The sequence below is a fragment of the Haplochromis burtoni genome, unplaced genomic scaffold (genome assembly GCF_018398535.1).
Source record: "Haplochromis burtoni strain Fernald_Lab_line unplaced genomic scaffold, NCSU_Asbu1 Contig_403, whole genome shotgun sequence".
NCBI lineage: Eukaryota > Metazoa > Chordata > Actinopteri > Cichliformes > Cichlidae > Haplochromis > Haplochromis burtoni.
In genome coordinates this window covers 340,268-353,385 of record NW_024582764.1, presented here as the reverse complement: position 1 = coordinate 353,385, position 13,118 = coordinate 340,268, and the positions used below count along the sequence as shown (strand labels likewise).

Genomic DNA, 13,118 nt, shown 5'->3' with positions numbered 1-13,118 from the left:
ATCAACTGGCTTTTCGTTTTCAAAACGAATTTAGCAATGCACTGTATTGCATAACTCTTTTTTTTTTTAAAATTATGTCCTTTCAAATAACCTGCCATGTTGTCGCAAACTGTCCCACATTTTATTGGGGCGTGCTTTACGAAAAAAATAGGTCAGAGTCGGGGAGGAGTCGGGGTTTGTGATGGGTGAAAGGGAAAAGTTCAGAGGTCACAATTTTGTTGTCTTTGTGTAAAGGAGTGGAGCTCGATCTCACATCACTCTTCCCTCTTCCCCGAGTCCTTTCTAAACTCTCCCCCGGGTTTCTACCCTCCCGAACCTCTCCCCTTCTACCCTTACAACCCCAACCCTCCCCCCGATCACCTATCAGCGCACGAGTCAGGTGAGTTTGATTTCGCTGTTTGCTCTTTTTATATTTGTTGTTATGATCAGAAGTCGCGGAAAGAAATCGCGCCCAGCAGTTAGCCGCGGTTCGCTCTGCGTGCTAACAGGCCGCGTGATGATGAGCACGCAGTCTCCGTGCTGACTGAGCTCAATAGCTTGGCTAGCCAAGGGGGAAGTTTTATTTTAATGTCTCCTTTATGGGCATTTTTTGTCATCTTTATCGCCTGCACTTGATTAAAACTGGACCAATCTACCTCGCCATGAAGACCACCGATAACTAGGCAGCTGTTTTGTAACGTTGACGAATTAAGCAAGCTAACTAGCTAGCTAAGTAACGCACGCATGCTCCATTCATTTTTCCAGCTCGACCACAATGCTAAGTGGCTAACAGGTTGACAACTAGTTTTTAATAGTTAAATGATTTGAGTTTAACTAAAACAACACGGCCAAAGTGTGCTACTAAATGTCTTGTTTTTTACACGGAAAATTGTTGTGTGCGTGTTTTATGAAATTTAGGTCCGGTTCGTGACGAGCGTGTCCGCATGTTTGTTGATAAACTTGCATAGCTAATGATTAAGGCATCGTTAGCGTATAAGCTATATGTGTTTTAGTTAACATCGAGGTCTTTCCAGCGCCTGTTTAGAGTCACATAAGCAGCATTCAGATAGTTGGAAGTAAATTCACCTACACTGGAGAATCTAGTAAAAGTCCTTGGCCATATTTGTCTGATTCATCTTAGTACGCATCAGTATTCATAAGCATTAAGGTTAGCATATGCTATCTTCCAAATTTATTGTGGACTATTTTTTCGAATCCTCTAAAGTCACGAAGTGGAATTAGTCTTTTTTAAATGTCACACAAACACAATATGTTTGGAACTGTCTTATCAGGCCGTATTCATTCAGCCAACAGATTTGTGAAATTTCAATTTCAAAATTTAATGTTGTGAGTTGGTATAATTAGTAAGATAATTGCTTAGTAAGATGGGTGAATGGGATCTACGGGCCTTTAAACACATTTTGAAATGTAACATTCAATAGCGAAATACTTGGTGCGCTTATTTACCAGCATCTTGGAACAGTATTTTAGATTATATTTGTCTCATTTAATGAATGGCGGCTCACTCTACACCATATTTCTAGTTTAATGTGTGCATATTTTTCTGTGTTCCTTAGATCCATCTCAGTGACCAAAGACCTCAGTTCTGTACTGACCTGCAGTTGCAGTCATGGACTCCGGTGTGATTGAAGGCGGGCTCAATGTCACCCTTACCATTAGGCTGCTCATGCATGGCAAGGTGAGGTCATCCATTGACAGCTTGTGTCTGCATTTGATAGTGTATGATGTTTTATTTACGAAAATTAAGCCTCCCCCTGAGATATACTGAAGGCAGGGACATTAGTAGGATGACTAGGGATATTGCCTCAGTGTTACAATCCTGCATACCAAAATAAGTGTTTTCACTTATGACTCAGCTTTAGTTTATACCTTTAAAATCTCCTGTTTAAGTGTTTGCTGAAATAATATTACACAAATATATTCATGGCATCACTGTCCAATGTATTAAAATCTAAAATCGGTAAACAGAATATGCTAATTTCACTAATCCATCTGGCTTTATGACAGTGCAAAAGCCACACGTGGCATCTCTTGGGTCCCAGAGTAGCCTGTTTTTTGTTTTTGTTTTTTTTATTTAGTTTTTTATTTAGTTTTTAAATGGTGGTTTAAAATGTTGGTATGTCATGTCAACAAGGAAGACAAAAAGATTTTCCAAAAACTTTATGCTACCACATTTGTGTGTGTTTGCATTGGTATTTGGCTTGGCAAAGCAAAGGATTATGGATATGCCTATGCAGACATGCTTGCTTGCAGTCCTTGAAAAACCAGCAGCATGTAGCGGGATGGTTGTGATGATATGCGTAGGTTGAACGTGTTATGTTCTGACTTGGGTCTTCTCCTGCAGGCTGAAAAAACCCAACGACAGCAGACACAAGAATAGCCTGCAGGCTGGTTGTTCCAAATATTTTTAACACTGCCACCTGGTGACAGTAAACGCCTACAACATGTAGATGATGGTCTGCAAAGCTGCGCCTATGCTCTGCATGGGGCCAACTCGCAGTCGACTCCTTAACTTGTAGCATCTTACAGCAGCCTGGAGAAGTGTAAGAAACCCACAGATGCTGTGTGCTAGTTTGCCTCCTGGATCTCATTTGTTGAGTATGTGGAGACAGACCGGACATACAAATGTGGATGTTCATGATGGATCAGGCCAAATGTTCTAAAGACGATTAGATGAAGGAGTTTTAATGATCAGCAGGAGATTAATGAAAAATCCATCGTTATTTAATGACTGTGACAACTGAGGATTTAATAAAGGAATGAAAGTAATAACTTTTTGTGTCTCTAAATTTATTTTTAATTCCCTGATAAGCTAAGCAAACTGTGTCTTGGGAGCTTTGAAACTCTGGTAATAAAAGGCAAATTCAAGCTAATAACATGTGATCTTTTCTTTTTTAGGAAGTTGGAAGCATTATCGGGAAGGTAAGATGCTGTTTAAATGAACAATTTTCATTTTCAGTCGTCGAAGATCTGTTTTTAAGTTATACTAAATTCGTCTTTATTGTCTCCAAATAGAAAGGTGAATCTGTGAAGAAGATGAGAGAAGAGGTGAGGTGTTTTACACACAGCTTCTTTTTTTGTATATAGTAGCAAACAGTAATATGTAAAGTTATACTTACTAACAGGCTACAAAAGGCTCCAGATCACTCATTTTATTCTTTACTTTTCTTTGTAGAGCGGAGCTCGCATCAACATCTCAGAGGGCAATTGTCCTGAGAGGATCATTACATTGGCAGGTCCAACCACTGCCATATTTAAAGCATTCTCCATGATCATTGAAAAGTTGGAAGAGGTAGATTCCATTTTTCCTGACCTCAGAGAGGAAGAAAGCGACGACTAGTCCAGTCAGAATGTGAATGAACCCAAATGTTTTGTTTTTTTGTTGATCAGGATATCAGCAGCTCGATGACAAACAGCACAGCTACCAGCAAGCCCCCGGTCACCCTACGCATTGTGGTGCCTGCCAGCCAGTGTGGCTCGCTTATTGGAAAAGGTGGATGCAAGATCAAGGAAATTCGAGAGGTGTGCACTACAAAAACTGTGTTCTCTTCGACCTCAGCCAACTGTCACCTTTCTGCTTTAGGTTATAAGGCAACACTTGTCTCTGCATCTCACTTTCTTTCATTTGTGTATTTCAGTCAACCGGTGCTCAGGTACAAGTGGCTGGAGACATGCTCCCCAACTCCACGGAGCGTGCCATCACCATTGCTGGCACTCCCCAGTCGATAATTGAGTGCGTCAAGCAGATCTGTGTGGTCATGCTTGAGGTAAGCAGTGAAGCAGATGAAGTGGCTGTTCGTCGTCGTTTCAGATATATGATCTCTCAGCTTTTCAGCTGCTGTTTATTAGGCTCAGACAAGAGTTTATGGTTTGAGCTGATATTATTGTATATATAAAAACACAGATACTGTTACACTGCAGCTGTGTTTAATCTGTATTAATGATTATATAAACAGATGTAAAACATTATGATAAAATGGATATCAGTGTATTAACAGATCCTTTGTCTTTTGTACAGTCTCCCCCTAAGGGGGTCACTATCCCCTACAGACCCAAGCCTTCAGGATCACCCGTCATCTTTGCAGGCGGACAGGTACATGCGATACTTTGGAGGGAATCAGTAGATGCCAGAGTCTGGGTTTTTTGTGTGTGTGTGAGATATTTGACTATGGATTTTGTTACATACTTGGAAAACCTGATTTGTGATGAAAAGATACTTAAGTCAGAAGAAGATGAAAGGGGAAAGATCATGAAAGCAGGGGAAAGAGCAGCTCAGATGGATTTAGGTTAGACAACGGTATCTGTGCTAATTTTTAGTTTTTCTTAAAGCCATACACAGCAGACCTAGAATAAAAGATTTTTGTTTCAGAGCCTTGAATTTCCTCCCATTTCCATGGAGCTTTTCATTGTTTTGAGCATCAGGTTTCAGAAGTGAGGTGGTCTATTTCCTACTAATGTTGGTCTGAACCAAAATGCTTTCTGGTGCTTGTTGGCCTAACATTAAAGCTCTTTTTATCCTTCTAAACACCTTTTTTATTTCTTTTGATAAAACAAAATCTCTCCTTTGATTTTCTGTAATTCTCCCGTAACGCCTCTAAATATTTCTTTTTTGTTTTCCTAGAAATGTGGAGACTTTGGACAAGGAATCTATTTTGATCACGTTGATACTTATTTTAATATTATCCCTTTGGCTTTCCCTGACTTAATGCAAGCAATTTTATAGCATTTTCCTTGGTTTTTAGGTCTTGTTTGATGATAAAAATCTTGAAACAGAACACATTAAATCTGCTAGGTTTACTTATCGACCTGTTAGGAGATTTGCAAAGCCTCCTTTTTTGAATTCTTCTTCTTTCTTTTTTTTCCTAATATTTATTCTGTACTCATTCCCAAAACCTGCTGGCTGAGTAGTACTGGGTCATAATTGTCCTACCATAACATGTAACATGCCTAACCAACACACTGATTCATGCGTGTTGTTAGTAACTGTGACTTTATGATGGGGAAGAGATATTGATGAGCTAATTAACCTTCCTGTCGTCAAAGTGTGACTGCAGTAGTTATATTTAGTTCCATCTCTAGATGGATATCTGGAAATGAATGTTCATGATTTGTTTCACATTCAGTTGTGAGCAGGAACAGTCTGTGTGGACTGAAAAAGGAGGATTGCATTTAGCAGAAGGCCCAGAAAATTGGCTCTTTCCCACAGCAGACTCTGTGACAAGTTCCCAGATTGGGTTTGGTGACGCTAGACGATGAAAGGTTCTGTTGGCTTTTCAGGCCGCAAACGAGGCTTTGATGTGTTTTGAGAGAGATTTGTTTACCACGAGTGTTGTTGCTGGAGAAATGAGCTGCCCAACAAAATCAGATGTGAGGCCTATGAAAGCTTTGTTTTCATTTGTTTCAGGCATATGCCGTACAAGGACAGCACGCAATTCCACAGCCAGATGTAAGTGCAGTAGATATTTTTATGACCCCCCCACCCACCCATAATTACAATATGTACAGCTGCCCACCCGCCCCCACCACATTTTACAGCCTGTACTTGTAGCTGAACCTGGCCCTGTTTTTTATTTTACCTTACGCTGACATACTATTGTTAGTGTTATTCTATGTAGTTCATACATTCACTGGTGATTAGTTGTTCTTTAGACAGACGTTTGTTTGTTGGTCCAGACTCTCCACTGTTCCATGAATTGTAAACTGTTCCTGCTGCTCACTTTTCTGTCTTTTCCCTTTTGTGCTGTCTTGTTTCACATGTCTGCTTCATTAATCTGTCCTAGATAAACGTACTGTTCTCTCCTTTCTCCCCCTTCATAATTACTTTATACAATGGCCACTTGTCGCTTGATTCAATTAATCTTTCTCTCTCTTTTTTAATGAGTTCCATCAGGAGCATTGGATGTGATAGACTGTGTATAATTAGTCATACCTGCCACTGACTATTGGCATCAGCACAGGGAGGTACCAGCCAGAGACAAAATAAAGACTTGTAACACTTATACAGTTTAATTATGCTTGATTATTATTATTATTATTATTATTATTATTATTACATAATGAGTTAGTCATTGCTCACTCTGGCAGTTTTGGCTCATACGCACATAATCGCTTCCTTAGAAGTTCCTGTACAGCTGTAGCGGTGCTGCTGGTACAGAGTCATGCTAAGATTGTCAGTTTGTTCAGGTGTGTACTGTTGCTGGTTAGGAAATCACCTGCATATTGGGAACTTCCTCCCTTGTGTAGTGTGACTTTGTCCTGACCCTGAAGACTGCGAGAAAGCTTTACCAAGAGATGCAGCCTGCTCCTTGGAGGAATACCTATGCGGTACCTTACATAGACAAGCCATAATTCACATTGTCAGACACCAGTGAGCTATGTAGTAAACTTATGAAGGTTTAGAGGTCCTCACATCACAAAATTAAGTGATTTGTGTGAAATCTCCTTGTCTTTACTGATTGTGATTCTCGTTCTGTTTTTTCCCCCCCTCCTCTTCCTGTGTTTTCCATTTCCTCCGTCTCTCTCCCTGCCTTCTCTCTCACTCTCACAGTCTGCCTCTGCTGCTATCTCTCCACAGCTCACCAAGCTTCACCAGCTGGCTATGCAGCAGAGCCCGTTCCCCATTGCACCGAGCAACCAGGGATTCACTGGTATGCAGCGCAGCAACGCCCACGGGCTTTGAATGCAACATTTTAACTGCTCAGTCTTTAAAATTCCCAGGTTTACAGATCAAACACAGAACGTGACAAAACGCACGTTCACACATCCTGTACTGCTAAACTAGATGTAATGACAGTTGCTGGTGGTTGTGATGACACACTGAACACACTGAGGGCATTTCTCACATGTTTACAGAAAAGCAGCTGACGTGTGGAAAGCCCCGTGTGGTCTTTTGTTATTTTCTAATCAAACATCTTAATTTTTTGCCTTTTAACAAATCGTTTTGATCTTGAGTCAGTGTGAGTTGACTGTGTCAGTAACGTAGTATAATTAGCTAATGAGTTCATTTCAAATTGATTTTGGTGACTTAAAAATGATCATAATTACAATTTTACCTGCTTTATACTTCATGTATCTTAAGGACCTTCTCTTTATGGTTCGTTTAAAGCACTTTCATGTTTTCTTTGTCAGGGATGGATGCTTCTGCTCAAACCAGTTCCCATGAGATGACCATTCCAAATGATGTAAGTCCTTCAGGAAGTGAATTTCATCCCAAACACTATTAAAAATAACACTGCATGTTGGTCAGTGGAAGCATCATTGGTTGTGTCTGAAGACTAGAAAGACTTTTTCACACATTATCTTTAAATTTTTATTATTTTTTCATTTCTCAAATGCAGCAACCCGCAGTAAATGGTCCTGCTCAGGCTCATTTTTACTGTTGTTAGGGCTGATGGAGTTGTCTGGGTAGTTCGGGCAGGGTTTGCATATGACACCCACTTGCTGTGGGTTAGAAATCTGCATTTCATGTTAGATGTACCAGAAACCTCCTGACCACCTGGACACAAAGTTTAAGAATTAGGAATTTTAGTCATGTGAACAAGGAGAATATCACAGGACTCTATGCTTTCCTCTGAAAACACCCTTACAGCTTCCATGGGAATTAAGAGGCTGAGGAGCAGCCAGTAGCTGATAATCAAAGTGTCAAGCATGAGTCTACCAAAGTATTCTAGAGTCAAATGTTGAGGCCGTCTGTCTGACGGATAAAGCTCGGCCAAATGTGCTTCGTACAAGCACGGCAGTAAATCTACAACAAGAATGGCTGAAAAAGAAAAGAATTGGTGTGCAGTGGCTCAGAGTTTAGATGTCAACCTGTTGTGGCAGCACCTTAAGAGACTTAGGAATTGCCATAAACTTTGATTAACTGAAGCCACGTTGTAAAAAAGAGCAGGCCAAAAGGCACAGATGAAGTCATAGAGAGAGCGACTGCTTCCAGGTTACTGCTGCTAAAAGTGGTTCGGTGAGCTACTGAGTCATCGATTGTACTGGGTCCCCCCCCCACAGGACTGCAAAGAGTACTTTGAAAACTATTTTCACATGACTCTGTATCTTTTGCTACCCCTGCATTGATTTAAATCATGCATTTATTACAGATTTAAATCCCACAGAATTAGTGGGGCCCAGTGCTTCATCTGTGGAGGATTTTTCTTCTTGTTAGTCTGTTTAAGAGTGAGCAGGCCCTGCTTAGACGCACATACGAATAATCGCAGCGATCAGTCATCTGTATCTCTCTCTTTACTTATTTTTTCCTCCACTAGCTTATTGGGTGCATCATTGGCCGCCAGGGAGCCAAGATCAACGAGATCAGGCAAATGTCAGGTGCCCAGATCAAGATTGCAAATCCAGTGGATGGATCGACCGACCGCCAGGTTACCATCACAGGCTCGCCTGCCAGCATTAGTCTGGCGGAGTACCTCATCAACGCCAGGTGAGATAATAAAGAAAAGAACTTTAACTCTAGATGGGTAATTGATTCGGTCATGGGCTTAGTTTCAGTTTAAGTCGACTTATTTGTCTGCACCGGGGTGGTTTACTTGAAATTGCAGGGGCTAGATGTAAAAGTCGGGTCACGTGGGCGTGCCTGAAAGATTATTTTCTGTTTAAATGTAATCTTTCAGCACGTTTCACTCCACTCATGCCGCACAGCTGCAGTAATTACTGAAAAGCTTTATTTACTTTGTCACACAGATAGCTCGACTGCATCCACCCTTACTCTTTGGATTTATGTGTAGATGATTGATTGTAGTGATTACTGGCTTTTCTTTTAACTCCTAACCATCACTGTGGTGTTTGCTAGCTCTCTGTCAGTCTGCACTTGTGTCGGTTTCTTTTTTCTGTCCTCCCACACTGATCCATCACTAGATATGTTATTTATTTTTCCTTGCTGATTTGTAACTGATGCTTTCTGTCTCGTGTTTTGGTCACATCCCTGAGTGATTTTCCCCCTACACCCTACCCCCATCCCTCCTCCTGCCCCTATCCCCCCCACCCATTGCTCACCAGCCTGCCCTGTGACCCATCCCGACTGTGTTGTCCCTCTCTCCTTGTCTCTCTTTCTACAGTGTAGAGTCCTCTAAACCTCCTCCCTCCTCCTCCTTGAACCCTGAACAGACCAGCCTGTGCCCTCCCTCCACCTCTACTACTACTACTACTACCACCACTACTACTACTACCACCACCACCTCCTCTGCTGCTACCTCCTCCTTCTCTTCTTCCTCCTCCTCCTCTTCCTCCTGTGTGGTGCCCCCCACAGCCTCCATCCCTCTGTCCTTGTTGGCTCCAGGGCCGCCTCCTCCCTCCTCCTCTTCCTCCTCCTCTACCTCCTCCACCGATTCCCTGCTCCCCAGCTCTCCTGCCTGTGTGTCAAGTCTCCTCAGTCTCAAGCCCCTCCCTCTCCTGGCCCTCCATGTTGTCAGCGGGGCCAGTAACCCTGCACACCCAATTCCCACTGAGCCCAAAATTGCCTCAGAGCTGGGCTCCAAGTCTAAAAGGCGAAGGCTCTCCCCTTACTAACCGAGGAAACATAAGTCATCTACTACTGAAGTACCGACAATGCTCCTTATTGTCCGTACCTGCACTTGCTTTTGTATCTGGCTGTGCCATGCCACGCTTACTATCGAACAGCCCATTGTTACAAAGCCAGAAAGATGGTCGACGACGCCATATTTCTAAGATAGATAATCTGTAGCTTGACTTCACTCGTCTGCTAAAGAAATGACATGTTGAGTGCATTCTATTTTTGAACAACTTTGAACTTAGCATGGACAGGGAATTATTTCACTGATTAACTGAAGCATTTCTCTCTTTGTGTAAGCTCTGCTCAGGTAGCGGCTCTCTTTAAGATGTCACATTGTATTTATGAGAAGTTTTCTTGTAGTGAATTTTAAGTGACTGTTGTTAGCTGTTGTAATGGATTGCATCTTGATGACTTTATTATTATTATTATTTTTGCTTATGTAAGAAATTAATTCAAAGTACCCTCAGGTATCAAAGCCACCAAATCATCCTTTTGTCATGTTGGTACAAATACAAAAACGTCCATCTGCTTTAGCTTAAAGCAGCTGATTTAGCAAATCATGAAAGGAATAATTTGATCTTTTAGGGAATATCTGGTCACCTTCTTGCAAAGAGTTGGATGAGAAGACCTCTAGCCCTCTCATTAATCTTGTATGAAGCACACTCTGTAGCCAAGAGTTCCTTAGACTATTTTATCTCATGGTAGAAATGACAAGCCCGACTCTACATAAATGAACAGCCTAGTTCATTAGCTGGTTTTTAAGAAAGGAAATTCACCAATATGTAAATATTAGTTTCATAGCTGTGATATTTGCAGACGATATTGTGATCTGTAGGCAGATTCGGTGGAGGTGTGAACTGTGCAGAAGAGGAATGAAAGTCGGTAAAAGCAAGACGGACATGTAGTGAAGGTAGATGAGTTTAAATACCCGGGGTCATCCACCCAAAGCAACAGACGAGGGAGGTGAAGAAGAGACTGCAGGCGGGGTGGAGATGAGTGATGAAAGAATAGCAGCAAGCGTGAAAGAGAAGGGTTAGAAGGCGGTAGTGAGGCCTGCTGCGATGTATGGTTTGGAGATGTTGAAGATGGAGCTGCCATAAAAGAGGGAGACTACAACGAGGATTCATGGATGTAGTGAAGGATGACATGCAGAGGCTCTGTGAGGATCCCAGGGATAGGGTAAGATGGAGGCAGATGATCGATTGCATCCGAAAGAAGACTTCAGCTTCATAACGTGAAGTGTCACTGCTTTCCTTTGTCACACAGAGCTGTAAACGAGGAGCTTCGGGTTTTAGAACAATAAGGCATTAGGCAGGCTTTGATCTCGTCGGCTAGTCTGCAGACTCGGTCTTCAGGGGCAGCCGCAAATTATTCAGGGCTTCCGCTGTAGCCACATGGGCCAGATAGCAGATAAGTTATCCGGTTCAGCATTTCCAGTTCTGTGTGCCTGTAATTGTTTACAAGTGCAGATGCATTTTCGACTCCAGGCCTCGAGGGCCGGTGTCCTGCAGGTTTTAGATGTGTCCTTGATCCATCACAGTTGATTTAAATGGATAAATTTCCTCCTCAATATTTCTTGAAGTTCTCCAAATTGCCTGGTAATGAACTAATCATTTGACTCAGGGTGTTATCTAAAACCTGCAGGACACCAGCTGTTAAGGCCTGGAGTTGACCTGACGTTGAATTGGCTGTTTACATTACATTTAGGGAAAAGCAGTCCTCCTCTTTCTCTTCATAGAGACTATTTGCATGCATCCACAGCCTGTGCAGAGTTTGTTTGGCTTGTGAAACTTGGGTTATGAGGGCATCTGAGTTTTCAGATAGCGCCCTTCATATATTCTTCACTGTGATGTGGTGGTTGCAGAGAGTCGGGCTTGCGGTTTCCTCTCGGTTGCAGTTTTTGTGCTGTGCAGAGTTTCATTTAACCTAGAAGGGCCGTATCAAGTGGCACCAGAGTGAATCATCTCATCCAACTCTTGACCAGTTCTTTAATGCGGCTCCATTTGCAAACCAGTAAGTTTGATCAGCTGTTGGTTAAGAGACCCTCTCACTGGCAGCAGGAGCTCAAGCTGAACATGTAATTTTTGTTTTTCTACGTATAATCATAATTTTCCTGCTAAATGAATCCAGATGATTTTATCATAGTAATATATATAAATGTACATAATGATATTGTTGTTTATCTTGTCTGTCTGATTGCATGCCTTACTCTCTCCCTCCCTGCTCTCTGGGTGTCTCTGTCTGTTTCTCCAGGCTTTCCTCTGAGGCCACTGGACTGGCAGCCAACTGATAAGACACTGCATCTGCACTAAATCTCACTTTTATATCATCGGCTATGATTAAGCAGTCAATGCAACTATCCAAGTTAAGAGTTTATATATTATACTGCCTCTTCCTCATTTAAAAAAAAAAACAAAAGCAAAAAAAATTATGTCAACCGCCACTGATTTGATCCGCTGAGTTCATTATTTATTTTCATTGTTTTGGTTTTAGTCATACAAAGCAAATGATTAGGTTTTAAATTCCCTTTTTGGAGTCCAGTCAGAGGTTTTAATGATTTGTTGTTTAGGCATTTTTCTTTTCTTGATGGATATCTCGCTCTTTCCATTTCTTTCTTTGCCATCAGAGACATGAGTTGGAAAAACTCTGAATAGACATAGATTTAGTTCTGTACAGTCAGCTTTTTTTTTTCTTTAAAAAGGAAAAGACAAAAAAGGAAAAATAAAAAAGTATCAAAAATAAGAATAGAGTGACTGTTTTATTCTGTGTTTATATACGCCCCACTCCTTTTTTTAAAATTGTTTTTCTCCTCCCCTCTCTGAGATCCACCTGTCAGTTTGTCCATTTAATACCTGTACTTACTTGCTTCAGATATACACAGCATTCTCCCCCTTTGTCACCGTTTCAATTGAAGTGCTTGTAACATGGATTGCACTTGTGTCACTGACGAGAACACGTAGCTGTACATGCACCGTCACAAATTATATTTGGTTATTTAGTAAATGTTCTAACACTCAGATGAATTTATCCAGATAATTTAAAGTGTGTATGACTCCGCATGTCACGTTTCTTCCCTTTACATGTCATTCCTAAACCTTCCCGCTCCTGTCCTGAGATCATGTGTTGATATTTTGCTGGGATGGGAGGTTTTGTTTTGTTTTTTGGGGATTTGGGGTCGGCTTTAGGGATTGGAAGCAGAGGGTTCTCCTCGCTTTTTTTTTGTAAAGACTGATTATATACTAAAAGTTGGAATATTTGTTTTAAATGGAGGAAATATTTTTTTTCTTAACTACCAAAGTAGGGGGGGGGAAGGGGGGGGGGGGGAACTCCTGGACAACAATCTGTTAAATGTAATGAGGCTAAGAAGTGAAATCACTGATGCTCTGGAAGTAGAAAAGGTTGTGAGTTAACACTAGTTTCCTGCTCTTTGCTCTGCTCAAGAATTTATTTTTTATTTGCAGGAAAGGAAAAACTTTTGTGCACGTTTATTTCTTTTCCTTTGAGACTGTAGATCTGGGTGCCACGTTGTTTAAAAAGAATACAGAAATAAAGATGTGAAATGCTTAAACCACAAACCCTCTCGCGAGTTTTGTCACCGTGTGAA

The 13,118-nt window shown here is 41.4% G+C and overlaps 1 protein-coding gene across 5 annotated transcripts; it reads left to right on the top strand.

The window, feature by feature from the left end:
• The first annotated feature begins 108 nt into the window (after nt 1–108).
• On the top strand, nt 109–13,089 carry LOC102308978 (poly(rC)-binding protein 2). Of its 5 annotated transcripts, none has more exons than XM_005944327.3 (13): nt 110–379; nt 1,557–1,678; nt 2,899–2,922; nt 3,016–3,048; nt 3,176–3,292; nt 3,391–3,522; nt 3,639–3,767; nt 4,019–4,093; nt 5,405–5,446; nt 6,575–6,647; nt 7,129–7,181; nt 8,256–8,425; nt 11,768–13,089. In XM_005944327.3, the coding sequence occupies exons 2-13, from the start codon at nt 1,610–1,612 to the stop codon at nt 11,802–11,804; spliced, it is 954 nt and encodes a 317-aa protein (XP_005944389.1). In that variant the 5' UTR covers nt 110–379; nt 1,557–1,609; the 3' UTR covers nt 11,805–13,089. The 5 variants fall into 5 exon arrangements, with proteins under 5 accessions (XP_005944391.1, XP_005944389.1, XP_005944388.1 ...); XM_005944326.3 differs by having other exon boundaries at nt 6,548–6,647; XM_014340741.2 differs by lacking the exon at nt 110–379 and adding an exon at nt 499–772 and having other exon boundaries at nt 6,548–6,647.
• Nucleotides 13,090–13,118: the final 29 nt, after the last annotated feature.

Excerpts from the sequence above, each read along its gene's own strand:
- LOC102308978 (XM_005944326.3), top strand. The coding sequence starts at position 1,610 with ATGGACTCCGGTGTGATTGAAGGCGGGCTCAATGTCACCCTTACCATT. Across the intron at positions 3,049-3,175 it reads TGAAGAAGATGAGAGAAGAG|AGCGGAGCTCGCATCAACAT; the intron begins GTGAGGTGTTTT and ends TTTTCTTTGTAG. Across the intron at positions 3,293-3,390 it reads TCATTGAAAAGTTGGAAGAG|GATATCAGCAGCTCGATGAC; the intron begins GTAGATTCCATT and ends TTTGTTGATCAG.